This window comes from Hypanus sabinus, chromosome 16, assembly GCF_030144855.1.
Source record: "Hypanus sabinus isolate sHypSab1 chromosome 16, sHypSab1.hap1, whole genome shotgun sequence".
Lineage (NCBI taxonomy): Eukaryota > Metazoa > Chordata > Chondrichthyes > Myliobatiformes > Dasyatidae > Hypanus > Hypanus sabinus.
Window position 1 is genome coordinate 86822190 of NC_082721.1, and position 23308 is coordinate 86845497.

Here is a 23308-nt window from a genome sequence, read left to right on the forward strand (position 1 = left end):
GTGGTACCCCACTAGTCACTGCCTACCATTCTGAAGAGGTCCCATTTATTCCCACTCTTTGTTTCCTGTCTGCCAACCAATTCTCTATCCACATCAATACCATGTGCTTTAAGGTTTCACACTAATCTCCTGTGTGGGACCTTGTCAAAAGCCTTTTGAAAATCTAAATATACTACATCCACTGGCTCTCCCCTATCCACTCTACTAGTTACATCTTCAAAAAATTCTATAAGATTCGTCAGACATGATTTTCCTTTCACAAATCCATGCTGACTTTGTCCGATGATTTCACCTCTTTCCAAATGTGCTGTTATCACATCTTTGATAACAGACTCTAACATTTTCCCCACCACCAATGTCAGACTAACCAGTTTATAATTCCCTGGTTTCTCTCTCCCTTCTTTTTTAAAAAATGGAGTTACATTAGCCACCCTCCAATCCTCAGGAACTAATCCAGAATCTAAGGAGTTTTGAAAAATTATCACTATTGCATCCACTATTTCTTGGGCTACTTCCTTAAGCACTCTGGATATGCAGACCATCTGGCCCTGGGGATTTATCTGCCTTTAATCCCTTCAATTTACCTAACATCACTTCCCTACTAACATGTATTTCCCTCAGTTCCTCCATCTCACTACACCCTTGGTTCCTTACTATTTCCGGAAGATTATTTATGTCCTCCTTAGTGAAGACAGAACCAAAGTAGTTATTCAATTGGTCTGCCATGTCTTTGTTCCCTATGATCAATTCACCTGTTTCTGACTGTAAAGGACCTACATTTGTCTTGACCAATCTTTTTCTTTTCATGTATCTATAAAAGCTTTTACAGTCAGTTTTTATGTTCCCTGCCAGCTTTCTCTCATAATCTTTTTTCCCTTTCCTAATTAAGTCCTTTGTCCTCCTCTGCTGGTCTCTGAATTTCTCCCAATCCTCAGGTGTGCCGCTTTTTTGGGCTAATTTATATGTTTCTTCTTTGGACTTGATACTATCCCTAATTTCCCTTGTCAGCCACGGGTGCACTACCTTCCCTGGTTTATTCTTTTGCCAAACTAGGATGAACAATTGTTGTAGTTCATCCATGCGATATTTAAATGCTTGCCATTGCATATCCACCGTCAACCCTTTAAGTATCATTTGCCAGTCTATCTTAGCTAATTCACATCTCATACCTTCAAAGTTACCCTTCTTTAAGTTCAGAACCTTTGTTTCTGAATTAACTATGTCACTCTCCATCTTAATGAAGAATTCCACCATATTATGGTCACTCTTACCCAATGGGCCTCGCACGACAAGATTGCTAACTAACGCTTCCTCATTGCTCAATACCCAATCTAGAATGGCCTGCTCTTTAGTTGGTTCCTCAACATGTTGGTTCAGAAAACCATCCCGCATACATTCCAAGAAATCCTCTTCCTCAGCACCCTTACCAATTTGGTTCACCCAATCTATATGTAAATTGAAGTCACCCATTATAACTACTGTTCCTTTATTGCACGTATCTCTAATTTCCTGTTTAATGCCGTCCCCAACCTCACTACTACTGTTAGGTGGCCTGTACACAACTCCCATCAGCGTTTTCTGCCCCTTAGTGTTATGCAGCTCTACCCATATCGATTCCACATCCTCCAGGCTAATGTCCTTCCTTTCTATTGCGTTAATCTCCTCTCTAGCCAGCAATGCTACCCCACCTCCTTTTCTTTCCTGTCAGTCCCTCCTGAATATTGAATATCCCTGGATGTTGAGCTCCCATCCTTGGTCACCCTGGAGCCATGTCTCTGTGATCCCAACTATATCATATTCATTAATAACTATGTGCACATTCAATTCATCCACCTTGTTATGAATGCTCCTCGCATTGACACACAAAGCCTTCAGGCTTGTTTATACAACACTCTTAGCCCTTATACAATTATGTTGAAAAGTGACCCTTTTTGTTTTTTGCCCTGGATTTGCCTGCCTGCCACTTTTACTTTTCACCTTACTACTTTTTGCTTCGACACTCATTTTACACCCCTCTGTCTCTCTGCACTTGTTCCCATTCCCCTGCCACATTCTTCTGCCTATCTAAAGCAGAAGAAAAGAAGAATGCCAGGGAAGAAAGTAAAAGATAGCATTCAAAACTTTAAATAGGTTTGCTAAAAACAAACTCTTCCCACTGGCAGGATGGTTGACTATAGAACATGGAATGAAAGAGGAAACCGAATCTCTAACAAAGTGCTGGAAGATCCCAACAGGTCAGGTAGCACCTATGGAGCCAAATGAACAATCAATGTTTGGATCAAGTTCCCTTGTCTGGAGAGACACCCATCGAGTTCCTCCTGTGCTTTGTGTGTTGCGCCAGGTTCCAGAAATGACAATCTCTTGTCATATATGGCGATATGAGGTATTCTTTGAATTGGACACTTTGTTGGCTTCTGAAATGTGCTGCCTTAAAGGACAGTGAATCCTGTAAATTCAACTGGTGGAACTTGAGAAGGATAAAAGTTTGGGGAAAGTCCGACACTGGAGCAATAAACTCCAGTGTTATGTGATTTGTTCGTTGAGCTCTTTGGGAAATGATTTTCAAAATCTGCTGTGAATGTAAGACGATGAACTGATCTCTAAGAATCAAGGGGAATTTTATTCTCTGCAAGGTTTGTTTCTGCTGACAGGAAGCAATGCTGATAGAAAATTGATGAGGTTTGGGGCTGAAATATTTCCTCTAGATCAAACTGTGGAGATCACCTGACCGGAGGGGATGGGTGTTGTCGACACAAACAAAATTGTCGCACCAGTCTGTGGTGCGCGAGGTTGTGTAGTGTTGGAGCTGCTACTCAGCAGGAAACTGACAGGCTTCACAGAGAGAAGAGCGGTGCTGGAGGGCACTTGTGAGACGCTACCTCCTGTGTCCTGTGTCAATGACAGCAGCAGTCTGCGAGGCAGAACAATGGGGATGAAGCGTTGGTTATTCTGCGGGGGACAACAAGGTAAGAGACAACCTGCTTCCAATTCTTCTGAATCTCCTGACCAACACAGCAGGCAATGGCAGAACATTTGTTTCCTGTGGTGGCTGGTTTTATTCAGCTGGTAGGCTTAACATGAATATAAAGCTTTGAAATAATGTTCTCTTCTTTTCATGACTGTAGCTTGCCTTTGCCCTCATGCCATCTGGATTTAAAAGTACTTTGTAGAAAATCTCCCGAAAACCCATCAAGGTCCTTGGCGTAGATTGTGTCTGATATCCAGAAACAAGTTTTCCTCTTTCCAAACCCACAACTCCACTAATCTCTAGAGGACAAGGGTGTTTTGAATGCCAGCACCTTTAGGTTTCCCTCCATGCCATCCTGATTTGGAAACTTTTCCCTGTAGCTGGATAAAACTCATGGCATTCCCTCCATAGCCAAACAGAGGGGACACCTCCATCAGAAGGGCAGTAATGGTTCAAGAAGGTAACTCACCACTACCCTCTCAAACGCAGCTGGGGATTGACAGTAAACACTGGTCTCTCCATAAAAGGGACTGAGTTTATGTCATCACTAAATGTCTATTCTTTTATTAGGACACAAGCATGAAGATATTTTTAATTGGTTTACTTTGCCGGGTAATTTTCTCAGGACCCATTTGCTTTCCCATACAACCTTTAGTTAATGGGTGCACGATGACGAGGCAACGAACGGGTGAGATATTGTAGGCAGGTGGAAAATCTGAGGAAGGTGGTGATGTTTCAGAAAGCTTGGTGGTTTACCATTGTATCTCTGCATTGTCTAATATTTTATATTTTGCATACTGGCATTTGAATGACTTGGATTCTCATAATGTTTTTGGTGATTATAGGTGAGTTCAGAGCACCTTGCAGTGAATTTATGAAATGCTTTTAGACTGCTGTCACTGAAGCAAAACAGGATGAAGACTGCGGTGACCAATTTCTGTACAGTACGATCCCCATCCATATCTTGATTGTGAGAGAGGCTATAACACCAGTGTTAGAGTGATGCATAGCTGGAACATGGATCTTTTATAACTGCAGATGATAGTTATATCCACCTCAAAGATTCAACGTATATTTATTATCAAAGTATGTACGCAGTATACAAACCTGACATTCATCTTCCCCACAGACAGCCATGAATCAAAGAAAACCATGGAATCTGTTCAGAGAAGACATCAACTCTCTCCCCCACAAACAAAAAAATAACTAAATGGCACAACTGACAGCAAAAACACGGAATATAAGACACAAAATTGAAAAAGTCCAGGCAAATTCTGTTCAGCTCAGTATTTGTTATCTGCAGTCTGCCCGGATTCAAAATCACCCAAAATAGCAAAAAAAAGCTATGAACAAAAACTAGAAAAAGCATCATAACATGGACTACAGAGGCCAATCCCCAAACAGCAGTGATTAACCCAAACAAGTTCTGGCTCAAAACCCAGATCTCAGCACCATCCTCTCACAGCAATGAGAGAGAGAGAGCGAGAGTGAGAGAGAGGGACAGACCACTTGAATGCAGGGACCAACCTCCTGGAGTAGTGAGTAAGAGGGAAAGAGAGAGAGAGAGAGAGAGAGAGAGAGAGAGAGAAAGAGGGAGACAGTCACACAGCAGTGAACAAGAGCCTAATGGATGGTGTTGAATCCCTCACCCCACTGCTGCACTCACCTCAATGACTTCAAACTTCCTTGGCATCTTAATCTGTGAGATTGGCGAAAAATGAAGTTGATTGAGACTGCAAAGTGCTTGAGAGATTAGAGAGGACCACAGTTTCACGACGAAGTTGTTAGCTCTATTACTCTGATGTGAATCTCACTGGTTTCATCGTAGGGTGGGATTTGAGCTCAGACTTTGCGGCTTGCAGCCAAACAAGCTATGGGTCGTGCCACAAGTGTCGAGGGGTAAACTTTAGGAGAGGTTTTGCCAAGTTAATGAAATTCTTATTTGCAATTAAGAAAATAATTGAAAATTATTTGCCCTAATTTATTCTTTGCCCTAATGGGAAATGCCTTTCAAGATAATGTAGATTAAATTTAGTGCATTGTAGATAGTCACAATGTATTATTGGGCACACTTTATCAGCAATTTTACTTACTGCCTGTTATGCTGCTGGCAGTGGTCAGGGCTTCCCTCATCGTGTCAGTAGCTTCCTCTTGGCTTTCACCACTGTCAGTCATGCAAGTCCCAGGAGGAGTCTCAGGGATACAGTCACACTAAGATGTAGGATGATTCTCCATTGTTGTTTCCGTAACATTTTTGTTTTGCCTGAGCTAAACCCCCAACCTAGATGACAGGTGGATCACTCAGTCTGTCCTCTACCCTTTGACCTGTTTGACATGGGTGACCCTACCAAGAACCAAAGCAAAAAGCCCTGACTCCAGGCAATATAGCTCTCTGGGTCATTGAGGCACGCAAGCCTCCAAACCCTACGACAAGGTTGTGGTGCTCTTGGAGGTCAGCAATTTTACTGGAACACAAATGGACCTCTTCTTCTTCTACTATTCACATGACCCCTCAGCAAGTGCCCTAGCTGGAGTAAGCCATTCGGCCCCTTTTTCCTGTGCTATCACAAAATAAAATCATGGCTGACATTATGTCTCAACGCAGCTCTCTCGTACTAACTGCACAGTCCTTGATTCCCCCAGTACTCAAAAGTCTAACATTACGGGTCTTACCTGTCTTCTGTAGAAGCAGATATGACAGTGGTCCTCGGGAAATTGTTAGGTAGACACATGAGCATGCAGGGACTGGAGAGATATGGATTTACTTTAATTTGATATCAGGTTTGGTACAGGCATGATGGACAGAAAGTCCCATCCCTGTACTGTACCATTCCATGTTCCATATTCACAAAACTCTGGTTGGGCCTCAGATGGAGTAGACGAGCAAGAGCAAGATCTTGGAGTGGGTCTACGGAACTGTACTCAAACTACCCTGGGGTGAGGGACTCCGATTAACATGGCAAGCCTGGAGAGGCTGAGGTTGTTATTCCAAGAGCAGGCAGGCTTCAACAGGATCAGCAACAGAGGCACAGAGAGTTACAAAGAGCTCACAGGGAGGGAACAAGTTAGGAGAGATGTACCCACTGAACATCGAAAGTAGAACAGTACATTCAAAGTTCAAAATAAATTTATTATCAAAGTATGTATATGTCACCATATAGCACCCTGAGTTTCATTTCCTTGCAGGCATTCACAAAGAATGAAAAATTGCTCACAAAGACTGTTAAGCAACTATTGTGTGAAAAAAGACAAACTTTACTTTACTTTATTGTCACCAAACAATTGATACTAGAGTGTACAATCATCACAGCAATATTTGATTCTGCGCTTCACGCTCCCTGAAGTAACAATCAAAACTGTGTAAATACAAAAAAAAATAAACAATAAATTATAATATAGATAAGAAATAGTACAGCACTGGAATAGGTCATTCAGTTCCTAGTGCCCATTCCAACCCTAACGCTTAATTAAATGGTTCAATCCCATCCTCCTGCACATGGCCTGTATACTCTCATTCGCTGCCTGCTCACGTCTCAGTCTTAATAACTCTTAAATATTGCTGTTGTACCTGTTTCCATCAGCACACCTAGCAGAGCATTCCACTCTGTGTGTCAAAAATGCGCCAGGTAGATCTGAAGGCCTTTTTATATTTGGCAACTCCACCCTGGGAAAGTGACTCTAGCTGTCTGCCCTGTCTGTGCCCCTCAGAATTTCCAGCAAGTTGCCCCTCAGCTTCCAACCTGCTAGTAAACCAACACAACAGCTGGATAAACTTGGGTGTCTTCTCTGGAGTGTCAGAGGCTGACGGTAGATCTGATAGTGGTTTACAAAATTATGAGAGGCATAGATAGACTGGACAGAGAATATCATTTTCCAGGATTGAAATATCTAATACCACAGGGCATGCATTGAGGTTGACGGCGGGGGTGGGGGGGTAGGTCAGGGGGGATGTGAGGGGTAAATTTTTTACTCAGAGAGTAATGGATGCCTGGAATGTACTGCCTGATATGGTGGTAAATGCAAATACATTAGAAGCTTTTAAGAGACATTTGCATAGGTACATGGATGCAAGGGAGATGGAGGGATAGGGAGATTGTGTAGGTAGGAGCGAATATTCTTAATATTTACTTTTCAGCTGGTTCAGCTCAATATTGTGGGCTGAAGGGCCTGTTCCTGTGCTCTGCTGTTCAGTGGAATATGTTTACTTAATTACCACACATAGACAGAAAGCCATTCAGCCCATTAGTGCATGTCAGCCCCTGGCAGAGCAAACCCATTAGTCGCATCTTTTAGAATGTTGGAGCCGTGCAGTTTCGAGACGAAGAGTAAACAGTTTGACTCATAAAGATGGAGAGGAGCTTCAGGGAGTGGTCACAAGAAAATGGTTACGGGGCTATTGGGATGAAAGTAAAGGAAGTGAGATAAATCAAATGAACAAAACCATAATCATGTATGTACTGTAAACAAAATCAGCAAGGGCTGGAAACACCAGCAGACCTAAATGTTTTTCACCTGAAACCTTGGCTCTGTGTCTCTCCCCACAGATGCTAGCTGACATGCTCAGTGTTCCCAACATGTTCTGTTTTCATCCCAGATTTTCAAAATCTGCAGTTCCTTTAGCTTTCAATTAAATGAACAAACCCTGGGTTTGCCAGTCATGAGGCATTTTAGTAAAAAAAAATCATTTTTATAACTTAAGCAAATCAAGAATAACATGTTCATGAAATTACGCAGCACAGACGCCAGCTCACAACTTCAATTACTGGGATTCAGTTCTGACCTCAGATGCTGTCAGTTTGGAGTTTGCATGTTCTCTCTGTGTCTGTGTAGGTTTCCCTTGGATGCTTGGGCTTCATTGCACATCCCAAAGACGTGCTGGTTTCCAGTCTATCTGGACACTAAATTGCTTTGAGTGTTAGGATATGGACGGGGAGTGATTTGGTGAGAATGTGGGGGAATGAAAAGTCAGGGTTTAGTGTAAATGGATGGCCAATTATTGTTGCAGTCTCAAAGGGCCAAAGGGCCTGCTGTTGTGCTGTAACTATAACCCCAACAAAAATTTAAAATCATTCCATATGGTAAGTTCACTTCCTTTTTGCTGGCTAAACCAATGGCCAGGAATCTCTATTATAATCATTAGCATCTTCAATTCTGTGTCCAGTGCAACATGCTGTATAATTCGGGAAACTGTTTGTCTAGCTTACTGCAGGGAATCCTGGAAGCCCAGGCCTGTTTCTGGGAATGAGAAATAAGTAGTAGGATATCAGCTGTTATAGGGCTGAATGGTCTCTCCTGTGCAGTATCATTCTTGGATCCTGAATCTGTTATTGTGTGGATCCAAATCAGCTGCAATTAACCAGATCAATCATAACCCTCACATTGGAATTTGGTGAGAAAAGCTCTCGCACATCAATAAACTACTTACTCATTTGAGTAAAGTGGTCTGTGGATAACTGTTCCAATCCATGGTTGTAGATAGTATCCATGATTTGGTACTTTGAACTTTCAGTTCTGACCGAGGTCCATGGCTCATAACGAACTGTGAAGTCTGGTCAATCTACCAAAAGCCCGAATGTATGTAGTATCAGGCCCAAGGCAGCTTCCATCTCACAGCTGAATGGACCTCTCATACAATAAAATGGGCTCTTGCCTTCACAGTTTGCCCTGTTATGACCTTGCATCTTATCGCTGAGTGCCTGCACTCTTTTGGTAGCTTTTACAATTTATTCTGCACTGTTATTGTTTTACCTTATTCCAGCTCAGGGCGGTGTATAATGATTTGATGAGTGTGAATAGTATGCAGGACAAGCTTGTCTTGTATCTTGGTACAAACCAATCCCCATGCCATTGCCAGTAACAATCTGAGAGATGGGAGAGGAGTGGACGTACACAGGGCCTGAATTTGGTGCAGTGTTGAGGATCATTGCAAAGAGAAAGATCAGGGAAAAATTGGAATTCATTTTGTGTTCCATCAGAATCACAAGATGAAGCAATTGGCCCTGTGCAGAGCAATGGTGTAAGCTTTAGAATCTTTCAATGGATGTCTTCTCTTGTATATATGTCTTCCAGTGGGTTCCCTTCCTGCATCAGATGCCACTGAATACAACACAAAATCAGATACTTCAGGAGGGAGTTTGGTAACGCAGGTCTCAGTGAAGTGTAGTTCAACTCTACCTCCTCCAGTGTGTGGTAAAACTTGAGGTCTATTGTAAATCCTCAGCGTGCATGCTGAAGTTTGGTTGTATTGGTGTGGATCATGCTAGACCCGGTTCCTTGGATCCATTGCATATTTTCACCAACATGGGCCAGCTGCTATGCAGTCATAGAACAAATAAGAATGATACAAGCCCTTCAGCCCAACTTATCTATGCTGACCAAGGTGCTAACTAAAAGCCAGTTCTATTTTCCCATATTGGTCCATATCCCTCTAAACCTGCCGAATCACTTATCCAAATTCTTTTAACTGTTGTCATTGTACTTGCTTCAACCCATTTCTTTGGCAGCTCATTCCAAGTACACACCACCTGCACTTCTCTTTGTTCACCATTAATCGTGGTGAAGAGAGACTGTGAGGAAGATTAAATATCTCCACTGGCTGATGCAAAGTAATTCCTCAGATGCGTAAATGCATGCATTGGATCTTGGAATAAGTTTGCAGCGTGGAAGTCTATGACCAGTTTGATACTTTAATGTAAATTCTGAACCTTGTGCTCTTTCATTATTAACCCTATTTGACAGAAGTGGAGAAATTAATCCTGGAATGCACGCATTAAATGAACACTCTGATAGAGATGAAGAAATTTGGTTACAGTGAAGTAATGGGACTGAGCTGCATAGTCACCATTAGTACAGGTGGACCACAAGGAGCTATGTGCTTAGCCCCCTGCTCTACCTGTTTAACTCAGTACTGTGCAAAAGTCTTAGACACATGTACTATATAGCTAGGGTGCTTAAGACTTTTGCACAGTACTGTATCTAAGACCGTAAGATAGTTCCAATGCCATATTTAAGTTTGCCAATTACACCATTGTTATTGGCTGAATTAAAGGTGGTGATGAACCAACATATGGGCGGGAGATGGAAAATCTGGCTGAATGGTGTCATAAAGGTAACCTCTTACTCAACGTCAGCAAAACCAAAGAACTCAGGAGGAGGAAACCAGAAGTCCATGTGCCAGTCCTCATCAGGAGAATCAGAAATAGAGAGGGTCAATAACTTTAAATTCCTTGGCATTATCATTTCAGTTTATCTGTCTTGAGTCAAGCTTGTAAGATATTGGATGTAAGAATGCACACTAGTAATGTAAAATACACCAGCTTTATTGAAAGGGAGAGACCTTGGGCACAGTGATAATGGCCACACAGGTTCCTCTTTGGCAGCAGAGCGATCAGCAGGCCATTGGCACGCACCCACCAGGTTCGCCTCGATGTTTCAATCACCCCATCGCTTTAATCAGCGAATAATTGGCGAAATGGAGTTCAACATCAGCTCGTGCCCCATCTCGTAGTTTCTTCACCTTGAGGTTGGCGCTTGCTGCTTCCCAGAATCTTCTTGGAGAGTGCAAGACACTGGATCTCCAAATTGGAAACTGCAGGCTCTCGCAGTTCCAGAAACACATTGTGTGTGGTTTTTCATTGACGGTTTTGAGTTTCTTGAAGCTTACTGTGAATTTCCACAAGAAAATAAATCTCAGGGTAGTTTAAGGTGTTCTTTGATGATAAGTTTACTTTGAACTTTGAGGCTTCAGAGTAACTCCAGCATCTGTTTTTATTTTAATATAGTGCCAGTATCTGCAATATTTTGCTCTCATTTACAATAAAACAGCTGAGCCACTGCTAAATATCAGCCAAAACTACAAAGTAGATATGCAGCTTTCTCAATACACTAGCACGACTCACAGGATTTGTTTTTACAGTTTTGTTCATTTAAGTTCCCTTTTCACAGGGACGCTGTTATTTGTAGAATTGAAGAAAGGTGCTGCACGGTAGAAGATGCTTCTGTAACATTTTTGTAGTCCAGTGGAGGAATTCATTAGGTCAGGCAGCACCCATGCAGAGGAATAAACAGTTTATGTAACACTTTTGTAATCCAGTTGGAGCCTCGTTGGAATTTAAAAATAAGTAGCAAACTTTTCAAAGGATGTTTTGAAATTGGTTGTTAAGGATAGATCATAGCAAGGGCATTGAGGAGAATTCATTTCTCTACTTAGCTTACTCGCATGGGATCCCCTAACCTCACTTAAAGTACATACCATTTTAATGTCTGCTGCCTCTGGTGTATGTACAAAGCAGAAGAGCATAGTGTTCTGGGCAATGTTTATTTTACGTCAACTGTACTAGCATGTAATTGCTTAATCTTAATTGCTGTTTGTGGGAGCTTACTGTGCTCAGACTTGGTGCTGGGGCAACCATCAGAGCAGGAACTACACTTCAGAGGGAGGCCGGTAGCTGTGGGGCTGTTTTGGAACGTCTTGAGGTTGTGAAACATTTTCAGTTCCTTTTGAATTTTGCTTTGTCAGGTTTGTCTTCTGACTTTTGGGTTGGAAGCTCTTCTGTTCCTCTGGGCCACAGGGAGGAGACCACCTACAGGGAATTTGGTTCAATTCCTGCTAACAAACTTCTGAATTCCATAAACAATTTGAGTTAATTTGAAATCTATAGAGAGCTGACAATGGAGGCAAACTTTGCATTATTTTTCTTGCAGAAACCTTTTCCTGTGGAGTGTTGGGCAACTGGAAGCCACATTTCCTATCATCTCACATCAGCTTGGTTGTAACATCGCTCAGAAAGTCATGCATTTCTACGCTCTGCACGTTGCTTTCATAGCCAGTTCTCAAATATACCCCGGTGTGACATGGGCAGAGAGTGTCTGTGTCACATCAGTGTGTTGCAAGAGTATGTTTGTACATATGGAGTAATGCCATTTTACAATTTGAAATAACATTCACATACTGCAGAAGAGCTGAATTTCAGCAAGGTAATGTAAAATAATATAAATTAATGGTGAGGGACAATAAGATTGAAGTTTTGAAAAACAGCAAAGTTTTGGGTGAAGACAAAGTCATAAAAATATGTCTTCAAAGAACATATATATTACCGTACCTTACATTGCCTTGAGATCCATTTTCCTGCAAGCCTTGATAGAACATACATAAACGACTAATTCAGAAAAAAAAACACAAGCTGAGCAAATAAAAAAATAACTCTGAGAACATGAGTTGTAAAGAGTCATTGAAAATAATTCAGTAGGTTGTAGAATCAGCTGACAGCTGTGTTTGGTGATGTTATCCATTCTGGTCCAGGAGCCCAGCGATGTGGGACCTGAAGTCTCTCTACCTTGTGTCTGATGGTAGTAGCAAGATGAGAGCATGGCCTGGATAGTGGGAGTCCTTAATGATGCATGCTGCTTTCTTGTGGTAGTGCTTGATGTAAATGAGCTTGGTGGTGCAAAGGGCTTTGCCACTCCTTTCAGTAGACATTTTAATTCCTTGGCATAAGTGTTTCCACACCAGTCCATGATGCAGTCAGTTAGGATACCCTCCACTATGCACCTATAGAGTTTTTCAAAGTTTTTGGTAACATGGCGAATCCACATGAACGTCTAAGAAAGTAGAGGCACTGTCATACATGCTTTGTGCTGACACTTACGTTCTGGCCCCAGGACAGATCCTCTGACGTGATAATGCCAAGGAGATTGAAGCTACTGACCCTCTGCACCCACGATTGCCTAATGAGGGCTGGATCATGAGCGTCGTGCTTCTTCTTCCTGTTGTTGATAATTAGCTGTTTGATTTAGCTGACATTGAGTAAGAGATCATCTTGTGGCCCCAGACAACCAGATGTTCAACCTCCTTCCTACATGTCAATTTATCACCATCTTCGATTTCACCACTGACAGTGGGATCTTCAGCAAACTTAAATATGGCATTGGACCCGTACTTAGCCATACAATCATAGGTATAGAGTAAGTACGGGTATGAAGTTTTGATGAATTTTAGCAAGTGGAATTCCGACTGAACCACTACTGTAGTGAACTCTCTGGGCCTGTATGGGAGCCGGAGAGTGCCGGTCTCCAAGATTTCTAGAGCATCTTAATTGGTTAACTGTTGTTTAATTGTTTATTTGTTAAATTTATTTTGATGGGCTCAGGGATTCTGAGTCACATGCTCGATTTTAGTGGATGTTCCTTAGTGCTTATCACAGGGTCTGAGTTTGAAGAATATTTTGTCTCACGTTGTTGCTTGATTCTGTTAGAATTCCAGTGCATAAACACTGTTTGCCATCTCTATGCAGGAGTCTGCCTTTCCTCTGCACTTGGGTTCTATCCTTTTCCATTGCACACTCTGACAACTTCTGTACCTCCTGATTTGTACTTTTTGTCACCTGGACATTTCTAGTGAGGCCAACATTTATTACTTTTTTGTAATTACCCTAGACTGCTGGTTCTGTGTGAAGAAACAGAGTACTGTGTGATGTACTTTTCTGAGAGCACTGCCAGATTTGTAAGTTCTATGACTTAGACCCAGCAACAATGAAGGAACAGGGATATATTCCCAAGGCAGGGTTGTCTGCAAACTCAAGTAGAATCTGTAGGTGATGATGTCCCTTTGCATCTGCTGCCCTTGACTTGCTTGATGGTAGAGGTCATGTGCTTGTGAGGTGCACCCAGAGTAACTGCAGGATATTTTGTAGGTGGGACATACTGTAAAGGGGTGGGAAAGACTGTAAATGCTGGAGGGAGGGAATGATTAAATTGATGAAAGAACTGGCCATTTCAAGTGAATTGCTTTGTCCTGAGATGTGCTGAACCTCTTGCGGGTTGTTGGAGCAGCTCGTCCAAGCATTCTGTCACACTCCTGACATCAATGTCAGTACGGAAATCTCTTTGATAATGTCTGTGAGCATTAAGAATCTAAGAACACTGGTAATAGGGGATGAGAGGACCAAACAGCCCCTTAACACTGCTCCACTACAGATTATCTGACCATGGTTTCAACAATTCCCTTCCTGTAACCCCATTACCTTTAACCTTTCATGAGTCCAACTGTGGAAATGTTCAAAGACTCAGCGTCCACAACTCAATGGGATATATGGTCATGCAGCATAGAAACAGGCCCTTCAGCCCACTGAATTCATACTGGCCATCAATCACCCATTTACACATTCTGCACTCAATCTATTCATTATCCTGCAATCCCATCAATGCCTTTCTGGTTCTCTCACTCAGCTATGCTCTAGGGCAATGATCAGTGGCTAAGTAACCTCTCAATTTCTCCTTAAAAGAATTCCTTCTTTTCCCTCATCTTGGATGGGAAACTTCACATTTTAAAATGATGCCATCTAGTTCTACATTCTTCCATAATGGGAAGCACCCTCTTAGCATCTAGTCCAGGGGTCAGCAACCTTTACCACTGAAAGAGCCACTTGGACCCGTTTCCCACAGAAAAGAAACCACTGGGAGCCGCAAAACCCGTTTGACATTTAAAATGAAATAACACTGCATACAACGTTTTGTTTTGCCTTTATGCTATGTATAAACAAACTATAATGTGTTGCATTTATGAAATTGATGAACTCCTGCAGAGAAAACGAAATTACATTTCTGCATGCAACAAAAACATTTTGAACTCCGAAAAAAAGACGTTGGGTTGAAGGTTACTTTTAAGTAAAATACTCAACGTCTATTTGAGTCCTTCTTGTATTTATGAAAAACGCCAAACTTAAATTTGCCGCCAGCAGCAAACCAAAAATAACGTCAGCCAGCTGTCAACCTGAAAAATAAAAGGACTATTTCACTGAACAATGAAAACATATGAATATACGTAAAATAATAGGCAATTAAAATATTTATCATACTTGTTCAGGTTGACTCACACCTGACAATGCAGTCGTATTCAGTAGAGATGAATCGATGCTTAGGGGAGTGACCAGGAAGGATAATGTGTTTTTTTCCTCTCTGAACTCACAAAAGCGTTTCCCAAACGATGTTTGCATTGCGATGATTGCAGAATGTAAATACTCCGAATTTATCATGTCGTGACCTTGTTTGAACTCTCTCAAATTGGGGAAGTGAGACAATGTGCCTTTCTGTAAATCTCTGGCAAGCAACGTCAATTTGCGCTCGAATGCCAAAACATCCTCCAACATGTGCAGGGCTGTACGTCCTTTCCCCTGAAGAGCTGTGTTCAGCGTGTTCAGGTGCGCTGTCATGTCTACCATGAAGTGTAGCTTTTCCAGCCACTCTGGCTGTTCCAGCTCAGGAAAGTTGAGCCCTTTGCTGCCCAGGAAAGTTTTCACTTCTTCCAGACACGCGACAAAGCGTTTCAGCACCTTCCCTCTGGACAGCCAGCGATAAAAACACGTTGTAGCGGTGTCAGTAAACTGCAGTCAAAGATAGCTTTATTCGAACTAAACAGCCTTGCTTTTAAGCCTCCCTCAACCCACCCCCCATGGGCGCGGATGCTGCAAAAGACACGTACTCACAAACCCCCGTAGGCTATCTCCCTTAGCCTGAACGCTGGCTAATTGTGAGCCGGTTCAGATGTGTCAGGAAATGGGTCGCCACAACGTCTTATTTAGATTGTACAAGATCACCATAATCTTCAAATTTAGATTTACATTTCAAAAACTAACAAACTAACATAAAATACATTTTAATTAAATACTGACCATGTAGCGGTGTGCTACACGCAGCGCTAAAATTACGACACGGAGTCGGTAACTGCAGTCGAAGGAAAAAACTTTATTCGAAAACTTCAGCCTCACTTTTAAGCCTCCCTCAACCTGCCCCCCATGGCGCAGAGGCTCCAAAGCTCTGTGCTCGCAAACCCCCGTAGACTATCTAATTGTGAGTCGGTTCAGATGTGCCAGGAAAAGGGTCGCCACAACCAATTATTTCCCAAAGCAACAGGGAGCCGCAGCACAGACGTAAAAGAGCCACATGTGGCTCCGGAGCCGCGGGTTGCCGACCCCCGATCTAGTCTGTCAGTCCCCACTTAGACATCATATGTTACATGAAGTTAACTCTTCAATCTACAGCCTGCTCTTGGAAAAACTCTACTACGTGGTCCACTTAACTCTCCTGTCAATGGTGATTACTAGGGTGTTGCTGATGGGTCAGCCGAGTAATGGTATTGATGTTGAATGTCAAAATAGTTGGTTGGACTGTCATCTGGAGAGTTTTTTTTAGCCTGACACTTGTCACATCATTTCCTTTCTGAGATAAATCGAACTTTTCAATAAGTAAAACTGTCCAGGACTTGTATACAGGTGTGGATTGCTTTACTTACTGAAGAGTTCAATCTATCTACGTGTTTATCTATTTATCTGTCGATCTGGTAGTTTACTTGTTCATTTATTTGCATTTATTTATTTATGTACACAGCCCAACGAGGCCGCACTGCCCAATTACACTACCAGGCTGCACGTGGCCTGAATGGTGGGGGTCCTGGATGATTGATACTGCTTTCTTGAGGCAGTACTCCGTATAAGTGTACTCACTGGTGGTGGTGGTGGGGGGGCTGTTGGTGCCTCTGATGGACTGGGCTGTATCCAATAGTTTCTGTAGTCTTTTCAAATCTGGACCACTGGTGCCTAAAGCAGGGGGCTTAACCAGGCTGTGATGCAACCAGTTAGGATACTCTCCTGGGTGAATCTATGGAAGTTTGTTGAAGCTTTTTTGACTAGGGTAAATGGATGGTTGATGCTTGGTAAGAGTCAATGGCTGGAGGGTCTTCCAGTGACTCCATGACTCCACCAACGTAGTCACAGAGAAATTTGTCTTAATTTTCCATGGTATCTGGTAACAAAAATAAGCTTACAAAAAGGAGTGGCTATGGCCCAGTCCATCACGGGTAAAACCTTCCCCAGCACTGACCACATCTACAAGAATCACTGTCGCAGGAAAGCAGCATCCCCCATCAGAGACTCCCACCACCCAGGTCATGCTCTCTTCTCACTGCTGCCATCAGGAGGAAGGTACAGGAGCTTCAGGATCCACACCACCAATTTCAGGAGTTACTACCCCTCAACCATCAGGCTCTTGAACCAGAGGGGATAACTTCACTCGCCCCATCATTGAAATGTTCCCACAAACTATGGATTCACTTCCAAGGAATCTAGAACTCATGTTCTTGATATTTATAGCTTAGTCATATATTTATTTATTATTATTATTATTATTATTATTAGTTTTTTCATTTTGTATTTGCATAGTTTTGGTCTTTTGTGCATTGGTCATTTGTCTATCTCGTATAAGCAATTTTTCATCAATTCTATTTTTTAATTTGTACTTACCATGAATGCCCACAAGAAAATGAACCTCAGGATAGTAAATGGTGACGTACTGTATAATAACCTTGATAATAAGTTTACTTTGAACTTTTGAAATGAAGGAGAGTTAGGCCACAGCATGATAGGTATGTAGAATTTCCTGGTGGGCAGTGCTGAAAGACAGTCATTCTGGCTGGGACATCTGGTTACATCTGAGATACACAGAGATGATCTTGCTGCCTTGGTTTCACAAGGTCACAGGGATCAGAAAGCGTCTTGCACACCACAGGAACTGTAAGGGCGTGGGTCACGTAACGCCTTCAAGTATGACTTTACAGCCATTGACCAAATGTCGCTATAGGAAATGCGGCCGCCAACTCCCAGTGATATAGAACATAAAACAGAACATAGAGCATACAGCACAGAACAGTCTGCAGCTCTCTGTCCCTTCCAGTAAGATGGAGGTGCACCTGGATGCAATGGCCTCTTGGGGGCCAACCAAAGGTGTTTCTGTTTTTATTAAGCATCTTTGATATGATCACAGGACAAGGCTGGCCTTTAAGAACTTCGGATACTGCAGTTTTACTCCAACGGTGAGCTGCTTATTATCGGAGGAGCTGGACTTGCTGCCTGTGACAGGAAGGCATCCGATTTGGTGCATGCAGTGTAACTGCAGGTGATTGCTTTGGATGTTTCTCTTGTGATTGCAAGACCCTGTTAGACATTGGTAATGTCAGACGCTGCTGACCCGTTTCCTTGTTTGTGTGCATGACAGACAGCGGGGGAGCTGCATGGCCTTAGTTGTAGCGAGGACTAGGCCCCAAGCCGCGGGCTTGCCTGCTACTGCAGTCCAGGAGAGGAGACACCAGAAGCGGTGTGGCATAACTAGTTAGGGGCTGAACTTTCCTGTCAGTGCTGCCTTCTAGTGTTCAATCGGTGGAATGACAAGATGCATACATTCATCAGTTCACTGCTAGGAATTGCACCATCAATTAGTAAGACATGTCACTCAGGGTCTTGGGCAATATTACATGTATTTATTTTTTCCTTACATGACTGTACATTTCTTTGCAGTTTTGAATGTGCTGTGCTGTGTATGTTCCGCACCTTTGCCCCAGAGGAATGCTGCTTTGTTCAGCTGTATTGTATGGTTGAATAATAATTCAGAATCAGAATCAGAATCAGGTTTATTATCACCGGCATATGTCGTGAAACTTGTTAACTTAGCAGCAGCAGTTCAATACTATACATAATATAGAAGAAGGGAATAATGAATAGATTAAAAATCGTGCAAAAACATAAATAATCTATATTAAAAAAGTGAGGTAGTGTCCAAAGGTTCAATGTCCATTTAGGAATCGGATGGCAGAGCGGAAGAAGCTGTTCCTGAGTCGCTGAGTGTGTGCCTTCAGGCTTCTGTACTTCCTACCTGATGGTAGCAATGAGAAAAGGTCATGTCCTGGGTGCTAGAGGTCCTTAATAATGAACGCTGCCTTTCTGGGACACCACTCCTTGAAGATGCCCTTGGTACCCAAGATGGAACCAACTAAGTTTATAATCCTCTGCAGCTTCTTTCAGTACTGTGCAGTAGCCCGCCCATACTAGACAATGATTTCAGAATGCTCTCCACGGTACATCTGTAGAAGTTTTTGAGTGTTTTTGTTGACATACCAAATCTCTTCAAGCTCCTAGTGAAGTATAGTCACTGCCTTGCCTTCTTTATAGTTACATCAATATGTTGGGACCAGGTTAGGTCCTCAGTGATCTTGACACTCAGGAACTTGAAATTGCTCACTCTCTCCACATCTGATCCCTCTATGACAATTGGCATGTGTTCCTTCGTCTTACCCTTCCTGAAGTCCACAATCAGCTCATTTGTCTTACTTACTTGACTGCCAGGTTGTTGCTGTGACACCACTGCTCTCACTCCTGTACACCCTCTCACTCCACTTGAGATTCTACCAACAATGATTGTATCATCAGCAAATTTATAGATGGTATTTGAGCTATGCCTAGCCACACAGTCATGGGTATAGAGTGGGTAGAGCAGTGGGCTAAGCACACACCCCTGAGGTGCACCAGTGTTGATTGTCAGCGAGGAGGAGATATTATGCACAGAATACGGTCTTCCCGTAAGGAAGTCAAGGATCCAATTGCAGAGCGAGGTACAGAGGCCCAGGTTCTGCAACTTCTCAATCAGGATTGTGGGAATGATGGTGTTAAATGCTGAGCTGTAGTCGATGAACAGCATCCTGACGTGGGTGTTTGTGTTGTCCAGGTGGTGTAAAGCCGTGTGGAGAGCCATTGAGATTGCATCTGCTATTGACCTATTGTGACGATAGGCAAATTGTAATGGGTCCAGGTCCTTGCTGAGGCTGGAGTTCAGTCTAGTCATAACCAACCTCTCAAAGCATTTCTTCACTGTCGATGTGAGTGCTCCCGAGTGACAGTCAGTAAGGCAGCTCACATTATTCTTCTTAGGCACTGGTATAATTGCTGCCATTTGAAGCAAGTGGGAACTTCCATCCATAACAGTGAGAGGTTAAGACTTAAATTTGAACTTACATATTCATGTGCTCCTCGAAGAGCCTCTTAAGTGCCTCTATCGTATCTGTCTCCATTACCACCCAGGTAACAAATTCCAGGCGCCCACCATTCAGTGGAAAAAAAGCTTGTTCTGTACACCTCCTTTGAATTTACTCCATCTGACTTTAACATCCTCTGTTATTACACACTTCTAACCTGGGAAGGAGATACTCTGTTTAAGCCTCTTGTCATTTTGGAAAGATCAGATTGTACAATTTTAGTGTTGTTGATTGAGCGATGAAGTTGAAAAGAAACCCCGAGAGTGGTCAAAGTCCAAGTAAATTTATTATTGTTACCAGATACTCCCTTCAGTTTTATTTTCTTACAGACATTGACCGGACCAATAAAGAAATACAAAAGAATCTATGAAAATCCATACATAAAAGACTGAGAAACAAGCAGTGTGCCAGACAAGACAAACTGTGTAAATAATGAAAAATAATAATACTGAGAACAGGAGTTGTAAAAGGGTCCTTGAAAGTGAGTCAGTAAGTTATAGAATCAGTTCAGATTTCTGGCCAGTGAGGTCAGAATCTTGGTGCTGTGAGATCCTTTGTCCAACTCAAGGGAGCAGATTTCTTTGAAGTGGGACTGCCTCAGAACCTCGCAGCAAACAAGAGGAAAATCTAGTAGCTGGCCATTTGTTTCAAAGTCAAGTTCAAAGCTGAGTTCATTGTTATATGCACAAGGGTATGTCTGCACAGGTGTAATGAAAAATCTTACTTATGGCGACATCACAGTCATAGAGCGTCAATTAAGCAGCATTCACAAGAAAACATAAATTACGCATAACGATTAAGTAAGTAATCAGAGTGAAAAAAACACAAAGTCCATTGTAGTGCAACGTAATAAAAGTGTTCATAGTTTTTTCTATACTGAGGTAGTGATTAGGGTTGTGCTGGTTGATTCAAGACCTGAATGGTTGAGGGGAAGTACATTAGGTGTTGTTGAACCTGATGGTGTGAGACTTCAGGCTTCTGAGCTTCCCACTCGATGGCAGCTGTGAGAAGATGGTGGATGTTGCCTTCTTGGAGTAGAGCCTCCTGTAGATGCTACTGATGGTGGGGATTGGTGTGCTGGGAAGTATTGGCCAAAGTCCGCTACTCTGCATCTTCTACAATTCAATACATGGAAGTGAGGGTTTGCAAGTCCTTTGATCACGTGCCGGTGGCTGTCACTAAAGTAAAGGCTGCTTCAGTATCCTCTCGCTACCCTTTCCCATTTGGGCGCTCACTGACAGTTTAGCCGCAGACAACCATCTCCTCTCTGCTCTCTCAGGGGTTTTTTAGTTACCCGTTAATGATAACATCTGCAGGAAGTGACAATGTCGGTAAAGTACAGCAGTGTCAGACTGATACCCATTTTTTTCTTCTTTCGATTGACGCATTTTCTGGTTAAATATGTGTGTGCTTCTTATGCCCAGGCTTGGATAGGATTTGGACTCCATTGTAAATGAAAATCAAACAGTTGCAAATATTTGAAATAAAAGCAGAAATTTCTGGAAACTCTCAGTACCCGTGGAGGAAAAAGTGGAGATAACATTTCAGCTCGTTGGCTTTTCTTCCAGAATTAGTACCTGTCTTCACTGTCTGAGTGAGATTGCTCCCACAGGGTGATATGCTGATCAAAAGATTATTAACCTGATAGGTTAACTCTCGTTTACTTAAGAATGGCTGACTTGTTGGTGATCTCAAGGACTTTTGATCTTTGCTAAATTTTTTCCTCTAATTGATGCAGACCTACAAGGGCACGAGAACACTGATGGTGTTGCTTGTGAGTATTGTGCTCAGATATTCACTTTGGCCTCAATGCCCTTCAGAACTAATTGTACTGAGTGTTATTTTTTAATATTTTTCACGAGGAACAAAAAACAAAATGCTGGAGAAACTCCATAGATCAGGCAGCATCTGTGGTGGGAAATGGACAGTCAGAGATACTCAAGGAAATCTGCAGATGCTGGAAATTCAAATAACAACACATACAAAATGCTGGTAGAACACAGCAGGCCAGGTCCTGACGAAGGGTCTCGGCCCGAAACGTCGACAGTGCTTCTCCCTATCGATGCTGCCTGGCCTGCTGTGTTCCACCAGCATTTTGTGTGTGTTGTTAGTCAGAGATACTGCCTGACCCACTGACTTCCTCCAGCTTCCAGCACCTGCAGTTTCAGATGTTGCCCTGGATTGGGGCATTTCAATTATGGCATTCAAAGGGTTTGTTTTTCCTGGCAGAGAACCCTAGGATCGATAGGGAAAGTTGTTAAACTCTCTTTCCCCTGGTTGGTCTGTCTGAGCCAAGAGGGCAGAAGTTTAAGAGGAGAAGCGGAGAGCTTAGAGGGGCTCTGAGAGCATATTTTTTCATAGTGTTTGCAACCTGGAACTCATTGCTTGGAGAAGTGGTGGAGGCAGATGGTCTCACAATTTTAGAAGTCTCTAGATGAGAACTTGAATTGCCAAGGCACTGAAGGCTATTAGCGAATTGGGTTGGTATAGACAGTAGAAATGCAGCATTGGTGTGATGGGACAAAGGGTCAAATGTCATAACTCCATAATTCTGTCTCTGGACTTGTTCATTGTAAGGGTCTATTCTGATTGTTTTGAAAGTTAAACATTCAAAGTTCAAATTAAATTTATTATTTAATTATGTATATGTCACCAGCGTATGTACATGTCACATTGAGATTGATTTTCTTGCAGACACCAATCAATAATTGGTTATCAGTCTGATGACATTGAATATGACATGATGGGCTGCAAGAAGTATTAGATGGGAACTTGAATTGCCAAGGTACAGGTGGCTATGGACCTAGTGCAGGTGAATGGTATGGTATTGGTTTAGTTAGCTACAATGGGTGGCAGAGACAAAGTGGGCCAAATGGCCTGTTTCTGTGCTGTACATCTCTATGTGTCATCCTCTGAATAGGATATACATAATGTACCCACCTAATCAAAACCTGCTCTGCCTGTGAGTGAGATGACAAAGGACACTTCACCATGTCCTTCTCCAAACATCAAATCAGAGTAGATACTTTTGAGACACACTCCTGCTCATGTAGCCCACACTCAATTGCTTTTCAAAGTTCAAAGTATATTTATTATCAAACTATGTATACCTTATACAATCTTAAGATTTTTCTCCTGACAGGCAGCCATGAATGAAAGAAGCACAAAAGGACACATTAGGAAACAAGACTGTCAAACACCCAATGTGCAGCGAAGGAAAAACAAATTGTGTGAACAATAAAAACAAGCAAGTAGTGTTCTGAACTGAAGTCCACAAAGAGAGTCCGTCCACAGACCCTTAGTTCAGCTCAGTCTCAGGCTACAACTCCCTGTCCTTTTCAATCTGGTCCAGTGCCGAAATAGCCATTCAATCATTGGGTTCAATTGCTTCAATACATTCTGAGGTCTGGACCCTGATGCCTCAGTTTGACCTATATCCGACCATACCAATTCAGCTAGGCACTTGAATCATCGTTCAAACATCA

The 23308-nt window shown here is 42.4% G+C and overlaps 1 protein-coding gene across 2 annotated transcripts in view; it reads left to right on the forward strand.

The window, feature by feature from the left end:
- Window positions 1-23308, forward strand: part of LOC132406552 (disabled homolog 2-interacting protein-like) — a 124016-nt gene that overhangs the window by 59691 nt on the left and 41017 nt on the right. Inside the window, exon 1 of one of the 2 annotated variants that reach the window (XM_059992374.1) lies at window positions 2799-2966. The exons of the other annotated variant lie outside the window; for it this stretch is intronic. Coding sequence (XP_059848357.1) covers window positions 2927-2966 — 40 coding nt within the window. The 5' untranslated portion in view covers window positions 2799-2926. Of the gene's footprint in view, window positions 1-2798; window positions 2967-23308 lie in introns of those variants that run through there. 2 annotated transcript variants of the gene reach the window in all.